Genomic DNA, 27,666 nt, shown 5'->3' on the forward strand with positions numbered 1-27,666 from the left:
TTTATTGAACTAAAATTATTTTTACTAAATTGAAATTATTTTTGCTGAACTTAAATTATTTTTTACTGAACTTTAATTAATTTTACTGAACTGAAATTAATTTTGCTGAACTGAAATTATTTTTACTGATTTTCTATTATATTTCTTTTTTAAGTTTACTGATTTTTACTGAACTGAAATTATTTTTGCTGAACTAAACTTATTTTTACTGAACTAAAATTAATTTTACTGAATATTATTTTTTTGAAGGTAAAGTGAATAGAGCCTAAGAGTTTTGTTGCGTATCCTCTTATACTTTACGTGATTTACCAATTAACATGTGATGACACCAACCAACCATTAAGAATGCAACACAACAATCAACAACACATACAAATTCAATCTAATTCTTGAATTAATTAGTGAGCACATACAACTTATTTTAATTAAGGTTCCTTACCTAATTATGTGCACAAAATTGCACTATATTACTACCTTGATGCATATAATACACAAATAAACTTCATTGACTCAACTTCAACTTATGTAAGTGAGTAAATAAATAAACAAACTTTTTTTACTCAACTATAATATAATATATGGGTGAGAATAAAATAATGAATCATGCTTAATAAATATAACTTATAAAATAATGAATCATGCTTAATAAATATAACATTAGCTCCTTTAAATATATATAAGTCTTGCTTAATAAATACATGTCTTCTTGATTATTAATAATTAATATTATAACCATGATTCAATTTCTTTCAACTTATATCAAACTCATAATAATTCCAATATACTCACATGCTTACGTATAGGATATAGATAATCAATCAATTATTCCAAGTATCACAATAACAACTTAACATCATACTAACACCATACTTCATACAAAATTTAACTTCAATTTCTATCATGGTACTAAGCATAATTAACATATCCTATGCGTATGCGTACCTTACATTGTCTTTTCTACTAGCCGCAATGCTAGAAATCACTGAAACTTAAAGTTTCCTATAATACCAAGCACATATACTCAATCAATGCCTCAATTACACAAATTTTCATTAACTTTAAACACTTTTAAACCTCCCTAAAAAGCTAAAATTTTGGTTTAAAACCTTTAAATTGTTTTCTTTAAGTGGGTAATTAAACCCCAAAGGAAAAACTCAAATATAGTGTTTATATAAAAATTCCAGAACACTTTTTAAGGTTTAAACCCTTCAATTATACCTGAAAATTTGATTAAAACTAATTGAAAACTTCTCTTTTATGGGTAGTTAAACCCTTTACACAAAAACCCAAAAGTAGTGCTTAAATAAAATTCCGACAATATAATTTTAAGGGAAATTCTTTGTGGTAACACTATAGTTTTTATTTTTCTCAGTGGTAAATTGCCAAAAAACTTATTATCGTTGGTAAACTTTAATTAGTTTTAATTTTTCAATGGTAAACTTAATAAAGTAATTTAGTTAATTATTAACTATGGTTAAGGTTATTTTAAAATAAAAATAATAAAATTTCTAAAATACCCTTACTTAAAACACTCAAATACCTAAAATGCCCCCACTTAAACCTAACCTATCATCATCATCTTCATCCTCCTCTCTTTCTTCATCGTTACATTTCACCATCTGACAAACAAGCTCTACTAACAATAATCGATTTTTGCAAAATTTTGTAATTGATCTACAAATTGCAAAACTCAAATTTTTTAGCCAACCCCATTGATCTTCTTGTTGTGGCTATGATTGTAGCATTTAGAGTTGAAATTAGGCTAACTTATTAGAGAATCGTCCTACAAATTAATCAGAAAATCAAACCTTGCAATTAAATTTGGGGAAATTCGGTTGATAATCAACTGAATTGGGGCTTTATATGCTGAAATTGACGGGCCACTATCTTAATTGAAGTAGGATAGTTGCGAATTTCGATTGGTGCTGCCTTGAGTTATGTTGGTGGCGAATGGTGGCGAGTGCGGCTGTGATTTTTGCTAGGCTGCGGCCAATTGTTGCCATTGTTGTAGTGTTTGCGATTGTGGAGCAGTTGATATGTGGGCAATTCGGAGCAGCGCCACTAATTACGGTAGGTTGTGGGCTGCAGTTGGTGGTTAAATGGCGAGGTAGAATAGGTGAAGGTGAATGTTGTAGATTGGTGGAGCAGGGGATGTCTGGTGAGTTGGTTGTTGTTGGTGAATGGTGGTGTTCCGGTGATGCGTGGAGTAGCGGTTGGAGAGGGCTGAGATTGGTGATGCAGGGGTGTATTGGGTAGCAAGGTTGAGTGGCGGTTGGAGATGGTGGGTGACGGTGGTTGTGGTCAGGTGGTACGATAATAGTTGAGATTGGGTAATGGTGGAATGGGCTAGATTGAAGGGGAGTGGTTCTGGACGATGGCGGCGGCTAGGCGGTGGTTTTGGTTGCTGGTATTAGTTTTTGGGTTGAAGGATTTTGGATGAAAAACTGGAATTGAGATTAGGGTTAAATTAGTCATTAAGTCTTTAGTTAACTAAGGTTAAACTTATAATTTCATTAAGTTTACCATTGAAAATTTTTAACTAGTTAAAGTTTACCCAAAATAATAAGATTTTTTGTAATTTACCAGTGAGAAAAATAAAAACTAGAGTGTTACCAAAGAGAATTTCCCTAATTTTAATAAAAACTCACTGAAACTTCATAAAAATATAATTTTTAGGGCTAAATACTAATTATAACAAAGGGTATACAAAAACCCTTATTTGATTGCAACTTAAAATCTTAAATATCAACACTTTAATAATTAAACCCTAAGTTTTAATACTTTATAAAATATGAAATTAAAACACTTTATAATCTAAAATTTACCTTAATCATCAAAGCATATTTACAAAATATACTAATCATATTTTAACAATTAATCAAAACCCAAAATACGTACTACATAAAAATAATAAAAAAACAAGAGGAGAGAGAAGGGGAGTGGGCTCACGGGTGGTTGATGTGGTGGTTGGCTAGACTGGTTGCCGACAGGAGTTGGGTGGACCGTCGAAAGTGGTGTCGCCGACGGGGACCTCAAGTGACATGGCAACAAGGTGGGATCATGCGGGGACTTCTTATGCATGGGAGTTTCACGCATGAAAACCCTAAGGCAAGGGGAAAAAAAGGAAAAAAGAAAGAAAAAGTAAAGAAATTTTTTTTTTCTCTTTACAACGGTAAAAAAAACAAGGAGAGAGTTTAGGTCTCTTAACCATATTAATACAAGAACAATACTAAGGAATGGGGTACAACTTAATGACTTGCTAAACAATACAAATATGGGGGTTGACAAAATCCATCGTAGACACTAGGTATAAGATGCTCAGAGTTTGATGCTTTGCGTTTTTAAGACCTGCAAAAACGATACTTGGGGAACACTTTACCTCACTTGTTCTTCACCCTTGGCTTGTGCGGCCTTCTATGCATCCTTGTCGTGGTAGAGAACTTAAAGGTAGTAGGTGTGGGAGTAGATTGTACTTGATTGGGTTCAAGAGTCATGGGATCATCTTCATTGGATCCAATGGATTCCACATTAAAAAGTCAGTGATATGTTTTTTTTATTTAGCAAACTTTAACAAGAATTATCCAACCTTTGCCTCATTCTCCAAAAATAATCCAACCTTTCGATTAACTCTGAATAATCCTAAGTTTGTTACTCATTTTCTTATACCGAGCCCATTTAACCTTTTTTTCCCTTAACATTTCCCCTTTTTCTTCCTTCTCCCCTCTTCAACTCCATTTTACGATTTCAGCCACCATCACCACCACCTGAACTTCGGCCACCACCACCTTCTCCACCACTTACCCCAAACCCAGACTCAAAACCCTTCCCCTACTCCTACCTAGACTCGAAACCAACCAATCCCACCTAGCCGAAACCACTAGCCCCACCCTACCATACCCATATCCCAAAACCATCCAACCCCACATACCCAGACCCCGAAACCCCAACCTCACCTCCCTAAACCTTCCCGCCATCCCTTCCTTTCCCTCATCAAACTCCACTTACTTACCTCCCCATCAAAACTTATTTCCTATTCTTCTTTCTCTCATAATTTAAGGTAAGGCAAAATTGGGGCATATGTCTTCAATTATGGGGCTGGAATAAATAGGGGTTGTTTTCTTGTTGGTTGTCGTAGGTGGCCAGGTGGGTAGTTCGTGTTGCAGGTGATAGTTGCGACTGTTTGTGGCGTTGTCGTATGTTGTGGGTAGTCGTACTGTTTGCGGTTGTATTGTGGTTTGGTCGTGGATGTTGTGGTGATGGTGTGTTGAGGTGGTTGTAGATGGTAGTGTTGGTGATGGTTGTGGATGCCTGGATGGTGTGTTGAGTGGTGTTGCCGTGTTGGTGGGTGATAATTGAGGAAGGGAGAGGAGAGAGAAAAGGAAGGGGAAGAAGAGAAAAGTTTTTTTTTTTCAAAATTTAAAAAAAGATCAAAAATTAAAAATTGACCAATTAGGAAGTGCCCCGTAGATGGTAACCGGTTATAAAGGGTAGGGTAACCTAGTAGGGTTGCTGGGAGAAAATAAATAGTAAACTTAAAATTATTCAGGGTTATCCGAAAGGTTGGATTATTTTGGGAGAATGGGACAAATGTTGCATTATTCTTGTTAAATTTTCCTTTTATTTATTTATTTATTTATTTATTGTCTATTGCTATGATATTCATGATACTGTGATTGTTCCTATTGGTGCATATATTCTCATCTTTTGCTGATTTGTGTTTGTTGTTTGTTTTTTACTATTCTTTGAATTTACCTACAATGACCCATTTTATATGGCGAGTAGTGAGGTTGAAATAAATATAAGTTCAGGTAGAGGAAGCATATCAAACATGATGGGATTGAGCGAATAGGGTTATATGTTTCTTTTTATATATATTGGATTATTTATTTAATTGTTGACATTAACATATAATTATTGTTTTAATATTTTAATTTGGTATTAAAGGGCCTTTAATGATTCCAAGTTGATGGTTAGATTAAGTTGGTTTAAAAGTTTAAGTTTGGTATTGTGAAACTTTATTTTATTTGAGTTTTTGAAAGTTAGTCTTCCGCTGTGTGACTTTGAGAAGCCTTAGCCATTATCATGTTGGCGGTAAAAATTTTAGTTATTTTCTAGGAAATTTTGAACTTTAACACAACAAAAAAACGAAAAAAAAGTAACTTTAATCTCTCCAGTCAAGTAACTCCTTCGAGCCCCATCCAGCTTTTTTACTCTATGATGAAGCTAAATAATTGACTTATCCCACATTAATGACCAACGTAACTTATTAATGAGGATCGCAACACTTTCCTCATTTGGGTCCTGATAAAACTAAGTCAGAAAGTTGGGTTAATGGTCTTTAACACTACAAAAAAAAAATTATCACCACAAAATTTTTTTAAAAATTGGTTTTTACCACCACCTAACATTTGTCGTCCAAATTTTCGTTAAGTGGGGTCCATTGTGCCACATGTCGCTACATAATTAGTTTAGAAAAAAAAAATAAAAAAAAAAAACAAAACCCCTAAAACTACCCCAGCCCCACCGCTGGCGGCGCGCCACCACCAAATCCTCACCCTAAGCCTCCCGTTCCTAGCCCAGCCACCAGAAAAGCGCCTCCCTCCCTTCCCCCTCCCCAAAACCAACGGTTAGTCCCCAACGGCCACAAAAATCGGTCGTTCGTTTTCAAACAACCCAAAAACAACGGCCACAACCAATAGTTACGGTCAAAATCGACCATTTTGGCCGTAAATTAGTCGATTTCGACCACTACTGGCCACTTTCGGTGGCCGTTTTTAAGGGTTTTGAAAAACGAGGGCTTTTTTGGTGGCCGTAGGGGAGGGCTATCGATTTTGGGGAGGGGGAGAAGGAGGGAGGGGATTTTTCGATGGTTGAGACCGGGGCTATCAAGGTGAGAGAATGGTGGCTGCACGCTGCCGGTGGTGGGGATGGGGTGGCTAGGGTAGTTTTAGGGTTTTTGTTTTTTAAAACAAAATTTTTTTATTGTTTTGGACCAATAATATGCTGACACGTGGCATTGTAGGTCCCACTAACGAATTTCATCCATGAACGGTTAAGTGGTGGTAGAAACCAATTTTAAAAAAATTTTGTGGTTGTAGACACCCAAATGTGTCTCCCCAAAACCGAACCCAGTGATGAATACCTTTCACGTCATTTGATTATCTAATGAGGTGAAGGTGTGAAAAGTCTAGTGATGTGGATGTTTTTATTAAAAATATCTCTCTTTCTGTTTTTGAAAACATTTCTTTTCATACTCTATTTATGAAAATAGCTAGTCCAATTTAGTTTGCTCCATGATAAGGGTCCAATAATAGTGTATTTGGATTAGGCTCGAAAAGAGCTTTCCAACGATATATTATAAGCCCAATTCTGATGAATAATGAGGAAGTTATGGTTTAAATACTAAATTGGGCTCGAAATGAATTTTATGTGCGGCCTAATGATCTAAAGGAGGGCCTATTAACTATTATTCCTAAAGTTATTAGGATTGATTTTAATCTTCTAGAATATTAAGAAGGTTCTTTTTAATTCTAATGGAATTAGGATTAATAATTATATTTTAAAGAGTTTTATTTGGAATAAAATAAGTGTTTTATGATAAACCTGATTTTAATTTGATAAACACATAATTTGCTGCTTAATCATATTAAGAAGAGGATTCCGCGTACAAACGCGTTTTATCTTTTAATTAGCGCCAAACGACAATGTCTGTCGCCTGGCGCTGACGTCTGTCGCCATGCCAGTTTTATTCTGAATAGGACTTGATTTGTTTCCGGACTATTTTTCTATAAATAGGGGTCGTATCTCCCCGTTTTTAATCATTCACAACCATCATCTCTCTCTATTCTCTCTCTAAAAGCTAGAAGGTTTCTCTCTCTCTCTATTTTTTTTCTAAACCTTCCCTCCTACAAAATTCCTCATATATTAGTTCTAGACACACCTAGCCAAGTTCGAAGTTGCCTTCGCCCTAGACGTGAAAGGTTTAATATTTCTAAGGGTTTGGTCCCAAATCCCTATTTCAATTATTTAAATTAATTGTTTGATTTATTATTTTCCTTGAAGTTACTAACGTGTGTATTTTGTTATTAGAAAGAGGTATGAGGCATCGAAGTAAGTATTAATTGTTTTATTGATCTTTTGATATAGAAATCATGCTTAAATTATTTTGTTGATTCCTAGTATCATGTTAGGATGTTATATTGATTCCTAGTATCATGTTTAGGGTAATAACTAAAATTTCTAATATCATGTATATTATTATGATGCTTCCTATTTCTTTCCTTATATCTTGTTAGTGTCATGTTAGGGCTAATTGATCTTTAATGTTTAGTGACATGGTAGGGTTTGTTATTAATCTTGTTAGCATCATGCTTAGGATCTTGCTATTAATGTTAAGCTTTATTGAGATTGAGGTTATTATTATGATGATTGTTATTATTATGTTGCTTGATATATATTGTTATATTATTGTTATTGCTTTATCACGTCCTCTCTTGCAGGTTTAAAGGGAATTTGTACTTGTAATCACGCTTAATATGATAATTAATAATCTTGTTTAGGTTAATATGATTATAATTCAAGTGATCGCCAATAATAATTTGTTTGTGCATTAATATTCAACCAACATAGATGAAACAGGTTTAGGGTTAACCAATTGATTGTATGTTAGTTAGAAAGCGCACATGAATATGAGAAGAATAAAGTAGAGGCCTAATTAGTGCAGGTTCAATCTCTTTTAGGTTGGATTTGTACCTTCATCCCCGGATATCCGGTCATGGTTCCAGACCACTATGGAGTTAGCAATCTCATGGATCGTGAAGGGATGTAACCTTCACCCTGTGAACAGTTTACAAGTTCCTAAAACTTGTTAGCTACTCTTTTACTCTAGTTTCCTTCCCTTTGGACGCCACCATGCTTAAGTGTATGATCACAGTGGGGCTCAAGTGTGGGATGCTTGAAATATTCCCTACAGTGGTGCTAAAAATAATTTTTTTTTTTTTTGTAGTGTTAAAAACCATTTCTTCGTTTTTTTTTTTTTTTTTTTTTTGTGGTGTTAAAATTCAAAATTTCTTATTTTCTATGTTAATTTTAAGGTAAAATGGGTATTTTAAAAGGGAAGAATTTCTAGGGTATTGAACTTTGAGATTTGTGAGGGGAGAAAGAGTAAGGGATCCCCACTTTCAAAGTGTCTCAAGTGGGAATTGAACCCTTAAGGTTAGAAGGCGCAATCTTTACGACCAGACGGTATTATTACAAAGTATATATTGATTTTTTTTATTTTTTATTTTTATTTTTTTTTTTTGTGTGTGTGTGTGAGGGAGAGAGAGAGGAAAAAAAAAGTTTACACATAAAATTTTCCCCCCTAATAAAAAAAAAAGAAAAAATTGGTTAAAATAATCTCAACTTTCACGTTTTCATTTTGAAATAATCTTAACTTTGAATTATATTTAAAAAAAATCGAACTTTTGGGATCATTCGCTCAAAATGGTTCTAACCTATCACTCAACCTGTTATAACAGGTAAAAGTTACACATGTCACCATGTGATTGGTTGAAAAAAACAGTAAAAATAAAAAAAAAACTTTAAAATATTAAATAAAAACAACCGCCCAACCTCCGACCACCTTCCCCACCACCACCCACGGTCCCCTCCCCATTGTGCCACCCCATGTCGCACCCGGATCCTCTTTCCCACATCAGCGACACCCTTCCCCACGTGATTGGCTGGTTGAGAAATAAAAAAATTAAAAAACAAACCAGCCCCCACCCACGAACCACCTTCCCCACCACCACCGCGACGGTCATGACGACCCCTTCCCCCACCCTTGTGACGTCTAGGACCTCCTCTCCCACCCCCGCACCAACAACTTCTCCCTATCCTCTATTAGTGCCTCTTTCTGGCGCCCCTAGGGTTCCGATGGTGGGGGAAAGGGCGATTCGGGGTTTTATGCGGCGGAGGAGGTAGGTTTTAAGGATTTCAATGTAATACCCGAATATTTTATGATTTTATGAAATATTTTGTATAAAAAAATAGTTTATTTTTATTTATTAAATAACTTTTCTAATCTCATACCAGTATTATTTTATTTATTTTTTTGAAAAGTTTTAAAGCCTATTAATATCTAGTAGGACTCTTTGTTTATGAAACTATAAATATTATTTATACCCTAATTATTTTTAGCTTTGCCTCCATGTACTCCAGCTTTTAGCTTTATCCTCTGTTGCTTGTTTTGTGAAGCAAATCCTCAATCATATTATCTAAAAATCAAAGTCTAACTCCTATTTTTGATATGCATGAGTATGCATCTCATATTTATGAAATTGTATTGTACGAGTAAAGGATTGGGCGGTGTGTTGACGAGTAGTGATAGACCACTACCAAGTATGGGCTCGTTGGGCCCATACCAGGGACAAAAATGTAATTTCACGAATTATTTACCCATGTTGTAAAAATGTAGTCTCTCTCCTCTTAATAACAATATACAAATTAAGAATAACAGTATACAAACCAAGAATAACAATACACAAACCAATAATAACAGTATAGAAATTAATAATAACTGAGCACCGACAAACAAGTACCGTCGTCAATTTCGACCGAACTCAATGATTTCCAGCATAGAACTCACCGATTTTAATGGCTAGAGCCATAAGTTTGTGTCTCTCGTTTTTGGGTTATGTTTTTTTGGGTGGTTTTCGGTGATTTTTAACGGAGATAGTTGCGTGTTTTTGGATTTTCAACTAAGGTAGTAGCTAGTGGGGTGGGTTTCTTGCTGTTGGAGGTGAAGGTGTGGTGGGCGGAGGTTTGGCCAGCAATGGGAGCTATCCATGGAGGTGGGGAAAGGGTTTAAGGGAGGAAGGAGATGAAGAGGAAAGGGAAAAAAAAAGGGGAAAAGAAAAAATAAAAAAAAATATATTGTGGTATTGGGTAGTATTACCCATACCCGGTAGTGGGTAATACTTACTCGTGTGTTGATTGTGTTCCTCGTCAAACAAATTAATCTTGGACTTTTATAGTTTGAGATTTTATGTGCGTGAAGGTAATCACACAAATTTCTTTTGAGATGTTTGTTTAATTTAATTGTATTATTATATGTAATCACACTATTAATTTTTGGAGTCGTATGTTTATATTTTTTGTCTAGTAATCACACTATCAATCTTTTGGAGTTGTTTGATTATAGTTTGATTGTATTATTTATTATATGTAATCACACAAATCTTATTTTGGAGATGTTTGTAATATATTTTGTATTATCACGTGTGATATGATTTATTATTGATACTCTTTGCTATATGATTAATTATTGTGATATTATATGAATTGATTTGATTTAAATATCATATTATTTTTTTTGTATATAATGAATTGTACAATTATTTCTATGATTTTAATGTTGTTGCTATAGGGAGTATTGTTCTCGAGGTTTTAGGGTTGTTAATGCAGAGTATTAATTCTTTTTGGGTTGTGATTTAATTATATTTGGGTATTAGTTTTATTGCCCTATAAGAGTTGAGATATTCTTGTGAATCAAATTATTATGTTATTTGGGAACCTGTGCCATTGTTGAGATATTATTTATTATCATGTGAAAGATTACTTGATCGATGTATGAGATCAAAATGCTGAGAATTATTATTTTGTTCTTGGTTTGAGGCTCGACGTTATATTCCTTAGTTCTTGGCATGTTGGTAAGAGGATGATAATCATGAGTTAAGAACGAAGTACAATCTTTATTTATGTTTCTATGGCCCCCTACAGTGGGAATTGGCCCGTATGTAGTCTGGTTCAAGGTGTTTTCTAGTTATTGAGAGTATTCAAGTTTTTATACTTGTTGGTTTAATTATTCGAATTACTCATGTCCAAGGCTAGGTATAGAACAAAGAGCATATCACACTTAATTGGTTATGAGTTAATTGAGTAGAGGATTGTATTATTATTCGAGGTTGAGTTGACAAAGGTTATTTTCAGTGTACAATGTGTAATGTAGTTTTGAACTACATTATTTTAGTGAACTGACTATATTAATATTCTATTATTCTCTATATTTTGATAAGTTGTGATTACTTAGCTTTTTGTTGACGTGTGTGTGGTTTTGTTGTGCTACTTGTGCTTGCGGCCATGTCTTTTTCTTATGGTGGCCCTGTGACGATTTATTTTAGAATTTGTCCTTAATGGTGAGCAGTCAAGATTGTAACAGGTTGATCAAGTGATGATCGTAGCTAAAGGAGCTCAAGTGTTTCGATTAGTTTGTTATATTGAGTTTATAAAGTTGTATAAATAGCTTAATTAGATTATTGGGTTGTAATTATTGGGATTTTTGTAAGCCCTAGCACTTGACATGTTGTCAAGTGTGGTGGTAATACTCTCGATTTAGGTGTATGCTTCCGCAAATTTATTTAAAAGTTGTTTATTTTTCCTTTAACTCTTATTTATTATTGTTAGTAAATCGAGGGTGTTACATTCAAGGTGTTTTATGGGTGCAAGTTTGGTGGTTTTAGGGGAAGGGGCATTGGGAAGGGCGGTGCCGATGTGGGGTAGGGGGTCTGGGCGCAACAAGATGGCGGGCGAGGTCCTAGTTGGGTTGTGTTGTAGAAAATGGGTAGTGGTTGGGGTTGTAGTGGTAGGAGCTGGGGTTTTTTATTTATTTATTTTTTTATTTTTACCTAATCATCTGTGACACATTTCAGTTAAACAAAAAAAAAAAAATACCTTTTTAACATGTTACCGGTCACTTGGGACTATTTGAGTGAATGACTCCTAAAGTTTAGATTAATTAAAAATAATTCAAAATTAGAATTTTTTTTAAGTGAATATGTAAAAGTTGGAATTATTTTTACCAATTTTCTTAAAAAAATTCTAGCTCCGTCACTATCTCCGGACCAATTGAAGTTACCCACTTGAATAATTGAGGTTACCCACTTGAATAATTGAGGTTACCCATATTAATACACAATGATTGATTTTACTAATATAAACTATGAACACACCATGTATCATTTTTTTTTTGGGTGAACACGAGGGACAAGCCTCAAAGCAAGGCAAAAGAAAAAAAGAAAAGAAAACAACCAAGCAAACGAAAATAAACTAACAAGCTACTGAACTAAAGCACCAACAAACATCAAGGTGCATTATTAGGAACCATCCTAGGCCCAGAGACTCCCCACAAATGCTCCAATAAAACAGCGTGAAGGTCTCCCGGGACAGCCTCGAAGATAACTAGTTTTTGGTCGGACGTTACTCCAAAATTGGCTAGTCAATCAGCCACCTAGTTAGCCTCCCAGTAGCAATGTCCCACTGTAATCTCCCAATCTCGCCCCGCCCACACATCACGGCAAGCAGATCTGCTTTAGTACTGGAACACACTTCGCAATTCATAGCAAATAACTCATGTAATTCACCTCTATGCCCTCGGATAACACCACCTGCCCTGTTGGTCTCGGGTTGCCCTTAGAGGCCTCATCAGTGTTGAGGTATACCCATCTTTCTCGAGGGAACTCCCATCTCACTAGAGCTTCAACCCGCTTTCTTTTGCCTGGAACAAAATCAACCAATTTCTTCTCATAAGCTCTTCTAATATCTCCAACTCTAACTATGTATCATATGATTGACTATACACAAAACTTACTGTGATTAAAACAAAAGAGTAATTAAGAAATTTTGATATTTTTAGACTCTGTTCTTTGGAGTTTCTGGATAGAATAAAGTAAAGTAGGAGTTAGTAGAGCAAGGCTTCCAACACACTGCAAAGCAGCTCAAAAGAACAAGATCTAAGTCATTTTGTATGACAATCACTCATTGAGATTTAAATGAAAGTAAAGAAGAAAAAAAAACGCGAAGGTAAAAAAAAGATAAGAGATGGGAAAGAAGGACGAGAGAAGCAATTAGTTAGAAATAGAAAAGTAGTGTAATAAAAGGAGACAAAGGAAGGAGGTGGGAGTGGTAAGGTGCGAGAGACACGCAGTGTGGAAGTGGACCCAATTACACCATCGCCCACTTCCCAATTCCCATTACTTTGATTATTATATTTTCCCGTGTTGGCCCCATTCCTAATGTACCAAGTGTTTGTATTTAAGTACAGTAAATAAATCCCTTCACAAAAAAAAAAAAAAAAAAAAAAAAAAAGTACAGTAAATAAATTGGTACTCGTACCGTCGTACGTATACCAGTAAATTAGAGATTCGAGAGTTTTATGCCTTTGAACTGGTTGGTTACTGCTGTAAGATAAAAATACGGACTATGAATCACTGTGTCAACTGCCAACCCATTCTCAACAGGAACCACTATTTACCACTACCAGTCGTACAATTATTTACTCCTGCTCCTAGTAGACTCACGAAAAAGAAATAAAAAAGAAAAAAAAAAAAAGCATCAGATTGCTTGATTGATCGATCACCCACCTTTCCCTTCCGAACCTTTCGTCCCCATCTCTCACTTTCTCTCTCCTCCCACTCCCCTTTTCTTCATTTTCTTCTTCTTCTCTAGTTACAGTAACCATTTCCAACCTCTACTCTATCTTCTTTGCCCACCGACTTCGCTTTTGCTCCTGTTTATTCTGCTACACCAGGTACCACTTGTTTACTTTAATATTTTTTTTTTAATTTAATTATTTGGGTTTTCAAATATGGGTGAGCTGATTTGTAAATTATCTGAAATTGGGGGTTTTGATTTTTGATTATGAAATATGAAGGTGGTGCTCAGATTTGGCATGTGGGCAGCTATTCATTATTGCCTATGTATGCTCGGCTGTACTGTTTCTGGACTTTTCGGGAAGAAACCCCAGCACCTTTGATTCATCGATCTGTTTTTGGGGTTTGAGCTCCTTCTTTTTTTTTGTTCAGTGTTTATTTGATGAAATTATTCATTGACAGAGCAGTACAGTAGGATTCATTGACAGAGCAGTACAGTAGGATTCATTGACAGAGCAGTACAATAGGGCCTGTGAGAATTGAGTAATAATGGAACAAGCTCTCCGGCTCTCTGAATTGAGAAAGAGAGGTATTGAATGGGATTTGAATGACTGGAAATGGGATGGTGACCTATTTATAGCCACCCCTTCCAACTCTCAAGGTCAGCAATTCATTCCACTTGTTCCTGTTCCCGGCAATTCCTCCAACACTTCGTCGTCGTGCTCTGATGATGTTGATGATGGAACTGGAAGGAGGGATTTGGAGAGGAAGAGGAGGGTTTTTGTTGTTGACCAAGACTCTTTGGAGGAAGCTGGTCCCTTGACTTTAAAGCTTGGTGTTCCTCACAGGGAAAGTGATCATTGGGATCCCTCCACTACCAAGAAGACTAAGTTGCCCGCTCCTTCTTCCAGTCGCGCTGTTTGCCAGGTCGAGGACTGTGAAGCTGATCTCACCAAGGCTAAGGACTATCATAGGCGTCACAAGGTCTGTGAGCTGCATTCTAAAGCCACCAAAGCTCTTGTTGCCAATGTCATGCAGCGTTTTTGCCAGCAGTGTAGTAGGTCTGTCTTTCTTTAATTTCCATTGTCATTTCTTTTTTTTGCTATCATATCTGATTCTAGCACAACACAACTACTAGATTACATTTCTTCAAAGGACATGTATCATATGAGATGATTGTGATGTCGTCGACCTTCCTGCTGTAACATATTTCATCAATGTTTCTATGCCAGGTTTCATGCTCTTCAAGAATTCGATGAAGGCAAGCGAAGCTGTAGACGTCGCTTGGCTGGTCATAATAAGCGGCGCCGGAAAACGCAACCTGAAACAGCTGTTCAAGGAAATTCCATAGATGACCAAACTAATAGTGTTCTGTTGATGAGCTTACTCAGGATACTCTCCAACATGCATGGTAAATATACCTGTCACTTATTGCCAATGATTATTTAATACCTGAATTGATTCTATTTCTTTCCTGTAGGCTCGTTTTTATGGTAAATTGTTAACATATTCTCAGTATTTATACTGCTAGATGGACTTGAGCACTTCCATAAGCACAATCATCAATTTGTTCTTGGGATACCCCTCAAATATTGATACCTTTTCCTACACTAAAGATACGCTTTGAATGCAATTTTTCTTTTATGGGACAACAACACCCAGTGAGAGCGTCTACTGCTGTTGGCTGTGGGAAATACGTCAATAACGTATTTACGTCATAGTGATTGTTAATAATATACTAAGAAGCATGTTCAAAAGCTCGACATATTTTTAATAAAGAGTACATCTAATATGTATTCAAGCAGGAAGTTAGGTGTCTAGGTGATTTGTAAGTTTGTAACATAAAAACTGATTTCACCTTGCTGCAATTGCATTATGTGCATATGCACTAGGAGCTAGTTACAAATGTCCAAGTGATAATACAGTTTTTCTTTTCTTTTGTCACTGTTGTTTTTGTGTGGCTCAGATAGTCTTTTTGGGCTCTTGCATTCTTTGTCAAATATGTTCTTTATTCTATTTCCCACTGAGATTGTATCTGTTGCAGGTAATAACAGTTCAAACCAGACTACAGATCAAGATCTTGTTGCCCAGCTCTTGAAAAGCCTTGCCAGCCCTTCTGGGTTGCACTCAGGGAAAGGGTTATCTGGGCTCCTGCATGAATCACAAAAGCTGCTAAATGGTGGTATGGCCAATGGTAATGGGCATTCAGAAAAGATGTCAGCTTATCTCTCAGATGATCAACAAAATACCCCTAGAGTCATTGACCAACATGTTCAGCTACCCGATTCAGAGATTCCAAGAAAGGGATTGTATCCAGCTAACAGTAGGGGCAGTGAAATTTGGGCTGTATCCTTGGAAGGACCTAAAAGTTTGTTCCCTATAAAAGATAGCCCTCCAGCTTACTCTGAGACCACAGAAGGGAGGATGAAGCTGAACAATTTTGACCTGAATGATGCATATGTAGATTCAGATGATGGAATGGAAGATTTGGAAAGGTCGCCTGTTAATGGGAATTTTGCAACTGGCTCTGTTGATTTCCCTTCATGGGCACGGCAGGATTCACACCAATCAAGTCCACCACAGACTAGTGGCAATTCTGACTCAGCCTCTGCTCAATCACCTTCTAGCTCCAGTGGAGAAGCTCAGGTAGTTGGTATTTCCTTCCGCACATTATCTTGTTGAGCACCATATATATGTGTTGTGCACATGTGATTTGTTCTTCATTGAACAAGTGGAGAGAATTTAACCACCTTATACAACTATAGAGTTGCTCATCCTGTTGCCAATTGATTAGGATGAAACCTCACTTGGGTTTTTAAGTGGCCCAAACTCTCCTCCTTCATGGGTAACAATATCTGAATGTCTTATCTTCTAAGATATATTAAACTTATATTACTTAGGCTTAGGCTCTTCATTTCAACTCATTTACCCATGTAAAATCCTCTGACATAGTTATGGACATTTTGACTCTTCATTTTTTTCTTTATAAAATAAGCCGAGTCAAAACACATGGACACATACCCTTCTCGGGCATGAGTACCCGAGTCCCAGTAATATAATATAAAAGTATCCTTGCTGATATGCTTGGGCATAGTTATAGTAGTGATTCAGTAACTGTGCCTTGTACACCCATGGTAACTTTTTTTTGGCATTGTTAGTTGTCCCAACTTATTTATTAGCTGATTTCTCGGGTAAATTTAGCATTTTTTTCTTTAAATTTTTTTTTTTTTTTTAGGAATTTAAACACAGATCTCATTTCCTTTAATTAACTTTTCAGAGTCGTACTGACCGGATCGTTTTCAAGCTATTTGGTAAAGAGCCAAGTGACTTTCCGATTGTTCTGCGAGGGCAGGTAATATGAATCCTATTCTGATATTCTACTTAAAATAACTGCTTTGTATAAAGATTATGCTACTATCCTGATCTTGGAGTTATGTAGATCCTTGACTGGCTTGCTCATAGTCCTACTGAGATTGAGAGCTACATCAGACCTGGCTGTATAATTCTAACAATTTATCTTCGCTTGGCTGAGTCCTCATGGGAGGAGGTAGGACTTTTGTATAACCTAAATAGTGCAGATTGTTCCCCAGGTTGACAACATTAACTATTTATTGTTTGATTTTCTGTGTATAGCTCTGCTCTGACCTTTCATCGCGCTTAACTCGACTCTTTGACATATCTGATGACACATTTTGGAGGACGGGATGGGTGTATGTACAAGTGCAGAATCAAATAGCAATGGTTCATAATGGTTAGTTATTCTTTGCTTTTGTCATTTAGCTCGTGAACTGTCCTGTTTATGCTTATATGTGGTTATTAAATGATACATTCTTTTTTGGCATGTGCTTAAATCTTCAGGTGAAGTTGTCTTGGATACGTCGTTATCTCTAAAAGATAATAATTGCAGTAGAATTTTGAGTGTCATGCCTATAGCTGTGTCCATGGATGAACAGGTTCAATTTAAAGTTAGAGGTTTCAACCTCTCTCAGTCAAAAACAAGGTATATGATGCTGAATTTTGCACACCATCCTATTTTGGCTTTGCTACAACAGTTCATTGCAGAATAAGGCTAAAACACAAAGTTTTCTATCCACCCCATTTTTTTATTTCCAGATTACTCTGTGCTCTAGAAGGGAAATATCTTGATGAAGAAGCATCTCAAGAATCAAAGGTTGGAGGTTTCCATGAGGATGATGATGAGACTGAGCATGCCAATTTGTCTTGCATCATCCCAAAAGCAACTGGAAGAGGGTTTATTGAGGTACTATTTTGCTCCTGTAGCTGAAGGTTTATTACTACAGTTTCCTTTGTTGTATACCAACCTTGACATGTGAATTTATGCTTTGTCAAATGAGTGAACCTGTTTCAAGAATTAGTTTTTATGTTATCTAAGTGTATCTCTATCTCTATCTTTTCACTGTCTGTCAATTATTGATTGAATTTATCTAAATGTAATTCCGCAAAATAGTATAAATTGATCATCATTATTGTCTCATGGATTGTATCTTTACAAGCTTACAGTGCTTTTCTTCAATTTATTGAGCTACTTTGGTCATTATGATTGTTTCCTGTCATTTACAAATCTGTACCACACGTGGCTGGTTTTCCTTGCAGTTTAGAATATATATTGTCCCTTGTGCTTTCAAATTCATTCTGGACTGTTGCTCCATCATTTTGCCTTCTGCTTGCCCTATCATTGCCCCATCTCTGATGCGATGCCTGATATATTAACCTTGCTTGCTCGCTTTTCTGCTTGCCTTACCATTGCCCCATCTCTGATGCGATGCCTGATATATTAACCTTGCTTGCTTGCTTAAACGCCTTAATCCCATAAGTGGGGGGTCAGCTACATGATCCAACACGAGGACTTCCTAGGAGGTCACCCATCCTAAAACTACTCTCAAGTCTCAATCATTGTGGCTCATGTCAAGCGATGTGACAAAGTCTTGCACTGGTTGTCACTGGCCTACTGTAACCCTCCTCCTTTATTCAGGCTTGGGACTGGCAGCAAGAAACCCACTGGCGGAGTTGTCTGATATATTAACCTCCTGGAGAATATTAGAGTTCAGTAGCTCTTGGTGTTCTATTGGATTGTCTTTTGCCATCGTACTGTTTTGTCATTTTGGCTTGTAATGGACATGACAATCTAAGTTGGAATTGATGTTTGTTTGATTAGAAAATCTGTTATCTTGTTGGTCCTGTATATCTTATGGCTTTGTGGTATTCTTTAGATGGATCTTTTTATTATACTGATACATTTCTTGGCGCTTTCTATTATCAACTACTCCTATGAAAACATTAAGCTTGCTTTTTGATCTAACGCATCCTTAACTGTCCAGGTTGAAGATCATGGTCTCAGCAGCAGTTTCTTCCCTTTTATAGTTGCAGAAAAGGACATTTGCTCTGAGATTCGGACTCTGGAGAATATCCTGGAGCTGAAGAAGACCAATGAAGATGCATATGAAGTTAATAAAACCTTAGAATCCTGGCGTCAAGCTATGGATTTCATTAATGAAATGGGTTGGCTGCTTCATAGAAGCCACTTGAAATCTAGATTAGCTGACCTAGATCCTAACACTGTCATATTTTCTTTTAGAAGGTTTAAATGGCTCATGGACTTCTCCATGGACCATGATTGGTGTGCTGTTGTTAAGAAACTTTTGGACATTTTGTTTGCTGGAATTGTGGGTTCGGGGGAACATTCTTCCCTGAAGGTTGCATTGTCAGAAATGGGTATCCTTCACAGAGCTGTTCGTAGAAATTCTAGGCCTATGGTTGAGTTTCTTTTGAGATATGCCCCTCTGATTGTATCGGAAGAATTCATATCATCCAATGATGGTGGCCAAGTAAGGTTTTTGTTTCGGCCCGATGCCCAGGGACCTGCTGGTTTGACACCACTCCATGTTGCAGCTGGCAGAGATGGCTCTGAAGATATCTTGGACGCTCTAACTGATGACCCTGGAAAGGTATGCACAGAATTCTATTGCTTCTCGTCTGTTAAGTTGCTTCAAATACTATTCTTGGAGGCATTTTTGTTTTTTTGCTTATTTAATTAAACTAAATGGTTTTGTGCTTGCCTTGGTATGGCTGGGCTCAGAATGGAATCGATGCATGGAAGAATGCTCGCGATAGCACAGGGGCTACACCTGAGGATTATGCTCGTCTGCGGGGCCACTATGCTTACATACACATTGTCCAGAGGAAGATTTACCGTAGTTCAACTTCAGGGCATGTGGTGGTTGACATTCCAGGAGAACAATCTGTTGCCCCAAGGCAAGATGGGGCTGTGAGCTTTGAGGTTGGAAGAAGTGCGTCGCTTGCTTTTAATCAGAGCTGCAAGCTATGTGATCAGAAGAAGATGTCTGTATATTATGGTAGTAGATCAAGGGCATCTCTAGTGTACAGGCCGGCAATGCTGTCCATGGTTGGTATTGCTGCAGTGTGTGTGTGTGTGGCTCTTCTTTTCAAGAGCATGCCTAATGTTGTCTGTCTCTTCCAGCCCTTCCGTTGGGAAACGCTCAATTATGGTTCCAGCTGATATTTCATTTGCACTTGGTAAAATCCAGGGTAATCTGTATTGCAATTTTATTTTGTATTTGCATATTGTATGTTGTATCATGTAGTAGTATGTTTCTAAAAAAACCCAGAGAATTATCTAGTACTAGAAGTCGGTGCTAGAACAGAGAAGCATATATTTAGTAATTTACTGATGACTATATATAGATGTGGCTATGATAAGCATGCATTTCTGTGAGTAATATTTCTGGTTGAGACTGCTAGTTGTGGTCTCCCATCTAATTTCCATTGACTTCAATATGTCCCGAGTCTTTGAATTTGCTGAAGAAACTTGACCGTGGACATATAATGAAATATTTTCCATGTGATGAAAGTTAAAGCTATCCCATATTCCCATGTGGATGTCTTCACAAAGGAAAAAAAAATCATGTGGCATGTGCAAATCATTTGAAGTAAAGTCACTATGACCATTTTTTGAGGGCACATTGGTGTGTATCTAATACCATCTTAGCTCACATGGCCTCGTCGACTTTATTGGTTCGTTTTGTACCATTGTAATTTATTAGTTTTTAAAAGACATAATATATTTCATAAAAAGATTTTAAAAAATAAAAAAAATTAACCATTTAAAATTGACAACAAAAATTGCTAACCTTTTTTTTAATTTTTTTTTTTTTAGTTTTAGTTTTTTTTTTTTAAAAAAAAAAAATAAATAGCAATTGAACTACACAAAGGATTTTATTTCCCTAGTTTTTTTTTTAATTTATTTTTATTTTAAGAAAAACTGACTAAGCAACTAATTATTATTATCTATACTTAGTATTTAAAAAAGCAAACAAAAAAAAACATGTGTCATCATGCTATTACACTTCCTTATCTTCTTCTTCAATACGACGTGCCACATGTCGTTTTACATTTTTTATTTTTTATTTTACAATTTTTCTTAACTCTTCCATTAAACACTTCATCTTCATCTCCCCTCTTTAATTCAACCTTTTTAATTTCTCTCTTTGATTTTAGTCCCTTCATCTTCTTTCTATTAAGTCTCATTTCAATTAAAGTCCCACAATTTTTATTTTTTTAATTATGTTTTAATTTACATATTACACTCATAATTATTTATTGGTATTTTCTCACTCATCTCTCAGTGCAATAATCTATGAGCAAGCCGTGCATTGCACGGGCCAAAAGACTAGTTAAAGTAAAAAACAACATCCAAGAGGGGTAAGGTGAGCCACACTTGGACAACGCAACTATGTCTTCTACCACACTTGGACAACTCCCAACCCACACTAGTAGAATACTCAAGAGGGGTAAGGTGAGCCACAGCATGGGCTACACTATTAGCTTTCCTAAAAATATGAGTAAAAACAATACAAGAAAAAAACTCAGACATAATTTCTTTAGCTAATAAGCCCAAAAAAGAGCCATCACTCCCTATACCACAGTAGTTAATGGCTGAGGTCGCTGTCAAAATTGAACATTTAGTGCAATAAAAATGAACATTTTCTAACTGAACATATTTTACAATAATTTTGTATTTTTCAATAATCAAATGTTCATTTTCATGTAGTATAATGTTCATTCTTATAAAATAAATGTTCATTTTTATGTTGTATGATGTTCATTCTTATAAAAATAAATGTTTATTTTATTTTTTAATTAATAATTTTTTTTGTGTTTGTTCAATTGTATAAAATGTTCGTTTTTATAATAAAGGATGTTCAACGAACATTAGCATTAATAATGTTAGACATTAGCATTTTGTTCATTATTAAAAAAACATATTATTAATTTATTTAATTGGTATTAAATTATATAGCTCAATTGCATGATATCCATTCAAGAGAATTGAACAAATCAAGGTATTCACTTACAATGTCAAGTGAGGAATGATTCTGCACTCGTGCTTGTACTGCAAGTCACATGTTTACTTCCCTTTTCCTATTTAATTGCTTTTGAGTTCATCTAGTGCTTCTTGCTTTCCTAGCGTTTCTAGCTTTTCTAGTTTTTTCAAGCTTTTCTTCCTTTATTTGCTTTTGGTATTCAATGTGTTTTAGGGATAAGGTCAAGAACATTGGGCACCATGGCTGCTAGTTTTCATTTCATAAGCTCCATGGGGTCTTTTATGGTAGCAGCTCTCTACTGCAATTTTCTTGGTGCTTCATTTAAGCATCAATAAGTAATATATTTTCCCTTTCGGCTTAAAAAAAGAACAAATCAAGGTATAGCTGAAATGTTCAATATAAATATTAAATGTACAATTTTTTTTTTTCCAGTTTCACAGTCCCTTTATTTTACTCTTATATTATAAATGTTCATTTGTATATAATGCAATGTTTAGAAATAAATGTTCATTTATTTCTAGTAAATGTTCATTTTTTTCTATTAAATGTTCATTTGCTGGGCGCGACCTCAATCAGCGCTGTCTGAGCGCGACCTCAGCCAAAAATTTGCTCCCTATACCATTTACCAGCTTTACCAAACGCTCACATTCACTCACAATTATCACCGTTTTCACATTGCATTGAACAACCAACTTTCCCTAGTTTATTTGGTTGCAACTTAGTTATTTTTTTCTTTCATGTTCTACCTTTTCTTTCTTCGGATTGTAACCTCATTCTTTTTTTTTTTTTTAAAAAAAAAAAAAAAAAAAAAAAAAAAAATCTAACTGATCGAAAGTGAAAAGTATAAGTCCGATTTTTACAATAAGTAATTTTTTTTCTTTTTTTTCAACGGACAAAAAAGGAGGTTAATTTCCAATAGAATCGAGACTATAAGTAAAACATGGAGAGATCATAGCTCTCTTTGGCTGTGTTTGGTGAATAACTTAAAGCTGAAAGCAGAAACTGATTATGTTGGGTGATCTTGACTAGCTGATTGTATTAACTGATTTGATTAACTTATTTTATTAGCTAAATTGTATAAAAGTGTTTGGTAAATAGCTGATAGCTTAAAGTTGATTGAGTATGTGAAATGACCAATAAGCTAATTGTGAGGTAGGTAGTTTAGGTATGATTTTAAATTAAATGGGGGTATAAGTGTCATTTCACCATAAATTAATAAATAAGATAATTGAAAAAGCTCTTAAAATGAGCTTTTTCAAAAAGAGTTTATTTAGTGGAATAAGCTCTTCAAATAAGCTTCTCACCAAACACCTTGAATTAACTTATTTAATAGTCAATAAGTTAATATTGGTCAAATAAGCTAATTTTGCTCAAATAAGTTGTTTACCAAACACAGCCTTTATCTTACTAACACAAGAACTATATCGAGGATGAGGGTACAACTTTCATTACTTGTTAAGCATTAAAAATACGGGGATCCACTAATTTCATCATAAACGCTAGCCATAAGATGCTTAGACCTTGTTCCTTTGCGCGTCTTGGCCTATAAAAACGATACATGTATTACATTTTACCTTTCTTGTTCTTTGCTCTTGACATGCGTGGCTTTCCATGCCTCCTTGTCTTGATAGAGAACATGAAGGTAGATGGTGAAAAAAAGGATTGCACTTGGTCAGGTTCAAGAGCCTTGGGGTCATCTCCATTAGAACCTACATATTCCAGGATAGTTTCTCGTAGATTTCAAATTTCAATTCATGTATTATACTCTAATTCCCTATAATATAGTTAATATTTGTATTAACGCTTGTCAAATAATTACTTATAACTTTTTTTAGTTTGAGAAAAAAGTTACTTAAATTAAAACCAAAAATAACAGTTGAGAATATATTTTTCATGAAATCTCATGTCTTATTTTATTATCATGGATGCCATGTTGGTTTTATTTCTCACAAGTATAGAAGAAAAAAGAACTTTGTATGTCATTATGTGTTTGTATAGTTGTATACATTACAAGTCCTTAAATTAGATTGATTCAAAGTTTAATTTTGTTAGAAGTTTTCAAGAGAAATTTCACATCATTGCTTATTTTTTAGGATATTTTTTATTTTACAACTAGGGCCGTTGAGAGTGCGGTCTGGACTGCACCTGCAGTTTGGTGTGATTTGCGGTTTGAAAACTGCGGTGCGATTTCAGAAAATGACCAAACTGCACTTTTGCAGTTTGGTGCAGTTTCCAAAACATTTTAGACCAAACCGCACTTTGATGCGGTTTGCGGTTTAGACCGTCAAACCACAAACCGTTATACCAATTTTATACCATTTCTATTAAAAAGTATATAAAATAGCTTAAAAATATGATGTATTTTTTACTACTTCCTCTGTTTCTTTTTAGTTGACACGTTTCTTTAGTCACGTTTGCCAATGCACAACTTCAACCATTCATATCCTTAATTACCAATAAGCAAAAATTATAAAAAGTTGGTATTTTGAAAATATTTATCATGACGAATCTAACAAAATCCCATAAAGCACATCTGTAATACCCGAATATTTAATGATTTTATATAACATATTTGATAAAAAAATTTATTTATTTATTAAATAACTTTCCTAATTTAATCTCATATATTTTAGAGTATGGAAAGTTTTAAACCCTATTAATATCTAGTAGGACTCTTTGTTTACGAAACTATAAATATTATTTATACCCTAATTATTTTCAGCTTTGCCTCCATGTACTCTAGCTTTATCCTCTATTGCTAATCGAATTTTCAAAAAAAAAAAATTTCTTTCGTGAACTTTCTGTATGTTTTGTGAAGCAAATCATCAATCATATTATCTAAAATCAAAGTCAACTCCTATTTTTGTTATGCATGAGTATGCATCTCATATTCATGAAATTGTATAGTACGAGTAAAGGGATTGGGCGGTGTGCTCCTCGGCAAACAAAATCTTGGGTTTTTATTGTTTGAGACTTTAAGTCCGTGAAAGGTAATCACACTTTGTTTGCCTATTCGTATTATTATATGTGATCACATCTTAATTCTTTGAGTTGTATGATAACTGTGTGTATTGATTATTCTCTGTATTGTTGTGTATAATAAATTTTTGATTTTTATAATCAAGATTTATATATGTGTAATTAGTGTGTTGTATTATTGTATGATTAATTGTCATTATTTCTAGGTTTTTTAGTGTTATTGCTATAAGAAGTATTGTTTTATTGTGGTTTTATGGTTGCTAGTGCGGAGTATTATTTTTGGGTTGAGATTTGATTATATTTGGGTTATTACTATACAAGTATGATATGACCATATGAGTGAAAACCTATTAGTATTATTTCCCTAAGTTGAGTATGTTTTTGAATCGAATTGTTACATTATTTGGGAACATGTGCCATTATTGAGATATTATAAATTTGTTTGCGAATGATTATTTGATCGATGTATGAGATCAAAAGGTTGAGATTATTATTTTGTTTTTGGTTTGAGGCTCGGTGTTATAGACCTTAGTCCTTGGTATGTTGGTAATGAGATAATGATCATGAGTTAAGAATGAGGTACAATCTTTATTTATATTTTTCTGTGGTCCCCCTACAGCGGGATTTGACCCGTATGTAGTCTAGTTCAAGGTGTTTTTCTGGTTATTAAGAGTATTCAAGTTTTTATACTTGTTGGTTTATTTATTCGAATTACTCATGTCCAAGGCTAGGTATAGAACAAAGAGCATGGCATACTTATTGGTTATGAGTTAATTGAGTGGAGGATTGTATTATTATTCGAGGTTGAGTTGATAAAGGTTATTTCCATAGTATAATGTGTAATGCAGTTCTAAACCACATTGTTTAAGTGAGCTAGTAATATTAATTATTCTATTTTTCTCTGTATACTGATATGTGATGATTACTCAGCTTTTTGCTGACATGTGTGTTGTTTTGTTGTGCTATTTGTGTTTATGGTCATGTCTTTTTCTTATGGTGGCCCTGCGACGATCTATTTTGGAATTTGTCCTTAATGGTGAGCAGTTAAAATTGTTTAAGCAGGTTGATCAAGTGATCGTAGCTAAAAGAGCTCAAGTGATCGATTAATGTTTTTATAATGAGTTTGTAAAGTTGTATAAATAACTCATTTAGATTATTGGGTTGTATTATTGGGATTTTGTAAGCCTTAACACTTGACATGTTGTCGAGTGTGGCGGTAATACCTCCGATTTAAGTGTATGTTTCCGCTATTTTATTCAAAGGTTGTCTATTTTTCCTTTATTTATTGTTTATTTTTAATTAGTAAATCGAGGGTGTTATAACATCTTTAATTATCAATAAGCAAAAATTATGAAAAGTTGATATTTTGAAAATATTTATCGTGACGAATCTAACAAGATCCCACATACTATTTTTTTATTACGTATAAAGCACAAAACACGGTCAAAAGGGTGTGTGAATAGTGTTAAAGTCAAAACGTGTCAACTAAAAAAAAGGAAGTAGTATTATCTAACTAAAAGTAAAAAAAAAAAGGAGTTTAATTTTTAAATTATATATTAATAATCACAAAATAAATAAAAGTCTTTTTTTAACAAAATATTTATAATTTTAAATAACATGTGGCTAGATCGCTAATCGCACCACACCAAACCGCATTTTACGGTGCGGTTTGATTATAAGTGCAGTTTGGTGCAGTTTGAAAAAAGTGTAAACCGCTCCCAAGCCGCACAGCAAACACCCCTATTTACAACCCCTAAATAGCAATGGCCTAAAAAGGCCCAAATAGTATAGTTCACTCGTATCATTTTATTTTTATGGTAGTAATATGGAAGTACAAAGCCTATTACTAAACAAGTACACATAACTTTACAACTAGCAATGACCCAAAAAAGCTCGAAGCCTTGAATGGGATGAGCTTGGACAACAAATGTTGACCCACTAGACCTGACCTGGGCTGCGCATGTAGGCAGCAAAACAATGTCATGACTCGAGTTTGGCTCGATATTACATCAGGCCTAACACAAACTCTTAAGACAATTTCATTTAATATTCATAACAACGCTCTTCCCAACTCTGTTTTCGATACTAACTTGATCTAATAACAAAATATACGTTGTTTTGTAGATGCATTTACTGGACGATTGTAGTGTTTTGATTTACATCCCAAAGGACGTTAAAAAAACTCAAAACTCCTAATATTGATATTTTGTTGAAAATTAAACAAAACCATCGATAAAAGAATCTCCCTTAAAATTTTTGAGGGAACCCTTTTATTTAGTGGCAATTATGTAAACAAATCAACAAAATATCTTAATCAATATGACATTTTTATAAATAAATTAACATTTGTGAAACCCGCATTTAATAAAAGGTGTTGACTTATTTACAAAAATGTCATTTGTTTATCATGAAGAGAAACTTGTATTTTCTCTTAATTTTTTTTGAAAAAAACCCGATATTCTTGTTATCTCATAATATTGACACAATATACTTTGCACCCATGTCAATGCACTAGTTTAACAATTAACTTCATTTTTATAAAATTAAATATTAATGAAAATTATTTTAAAAATATTATTATAAAACTTTATACTCTACGTATTTATACCTATCAAACAATATATTTTATGATAAAATATATTTTTATTATGTTATTATGGTAAAAAAAATTATAGTAAAAGCTACGGAGTAATATATTAAAAAAGTCTGAGGGAGTAACAGACTAGCAGAAGCCAGAAACTACTCTCTCAGTCTCTCAAGTCTCATTTCATTACCGTTCCTATGTGTCCTATCTCTCTTTCCTCTTAAACCCTAAAACTCCATCAACCGTCATTCCCCCCGAAACTCCGGCAACTGATTAATACCATCAGAGAGTTTCCATTGACAATCTCCGAACAACGATATCACCGCCATCA

At 34.8% G+C, this 27,666-nt stretch overlaps 1 protein-coding gene and 1 long non-coding RNA gene across 2 annotated transcripts; one reads left to right on the forward strand and one right to left on the reverse strand.

The window, feature by feature from the left end:
• Positions 1 to 11,959: 11,959 nt before the first annotated feature.
• LOC145567046 (uncharacterized) lies at positions 11,960 to 13,255 on the reverse strand. The gene is made up of 2 exons (XR_014095499.1): positions 12,629 to 13,255; positions 11,960 to 12,535 (listed from the first exon to the last, which is right to left on the reverse strand). It is a non-coding gene; the product is annotated as an uncharacterized LOC145567046 (long non-coding RNA).
• Positions 13,256 to 13,397: 142 nt separating this feature from the next.
• SPL1 (squamosa promoter binding protein-like 1) lies at positions 13,398 to 20,161 on the forward strand. The gene is made up of 11 exons (XM_081626273.1): positions 13,398 to 13,567; positions 13,691 to 14,470; positions 14,642 to 14,820; positions 15,454 to 16,055; positions 16,687 to 16,761; positions 16,849 to 16,956; positions 17,043 to 17,160; positions 17,268 to 17,409; positions 17,523 to 17,670; positions 18,749 to 19,375; positions 19,507 to 20,161. Exons 2-11 carry the CDS (start codon positions 13,959 to 13,961, stop codon positions 19,945 to 19,947), a joined length of 2,952 nt encoding a protein of 983 aa, XP_081482399.1. The 5' UTR covers positions 13,398 to 13,567; positions 13,691 to 13,958; the 3' UTR covers positions 19,948 to 20,161.
• Positions 20,162 to 27,666: the final 7,505 nt, after the last annotated feature.

This window comes from Chenopodium album, chromosome 11 (genome assembly GCF_948465745.1).
Source record: "Chenopodium album chromosome 11, dcCheAlbu1.1, whole genome shotgun sequence".
In the NCBI taxonomy this organism is placed as follows: domain Eukaryota; kingdom Viridiplantae; phylum Streptophyta; class Magnoliopsida; order Caryophyllales; family Amaranthaceae; genus Chenopodium; species Chenopodium album.

Coding starts and splice junctions, on each gene's coding strand:
- SPL1 (XM_081626273.1), top strand. CDS start 13,959: ATGGAACAAGCTCTCCGGCTCTCTGAATTGAGAAAGAGAGGTATTGAA. Junction 17,161..17,267: donor AATAGCAATGGTTCATAATG/GTTAGTTATTCT, acceptor TTAAATCTTCAG/GTGAAGTTGTCTTGGATACG. Junction 19,376..19,506: donor TAACTGATGACCCTGGAAAG/GTATGCACAGAA, acceptor GGCTGGGCTCAG/AATGGAATCGATGCATGGAA.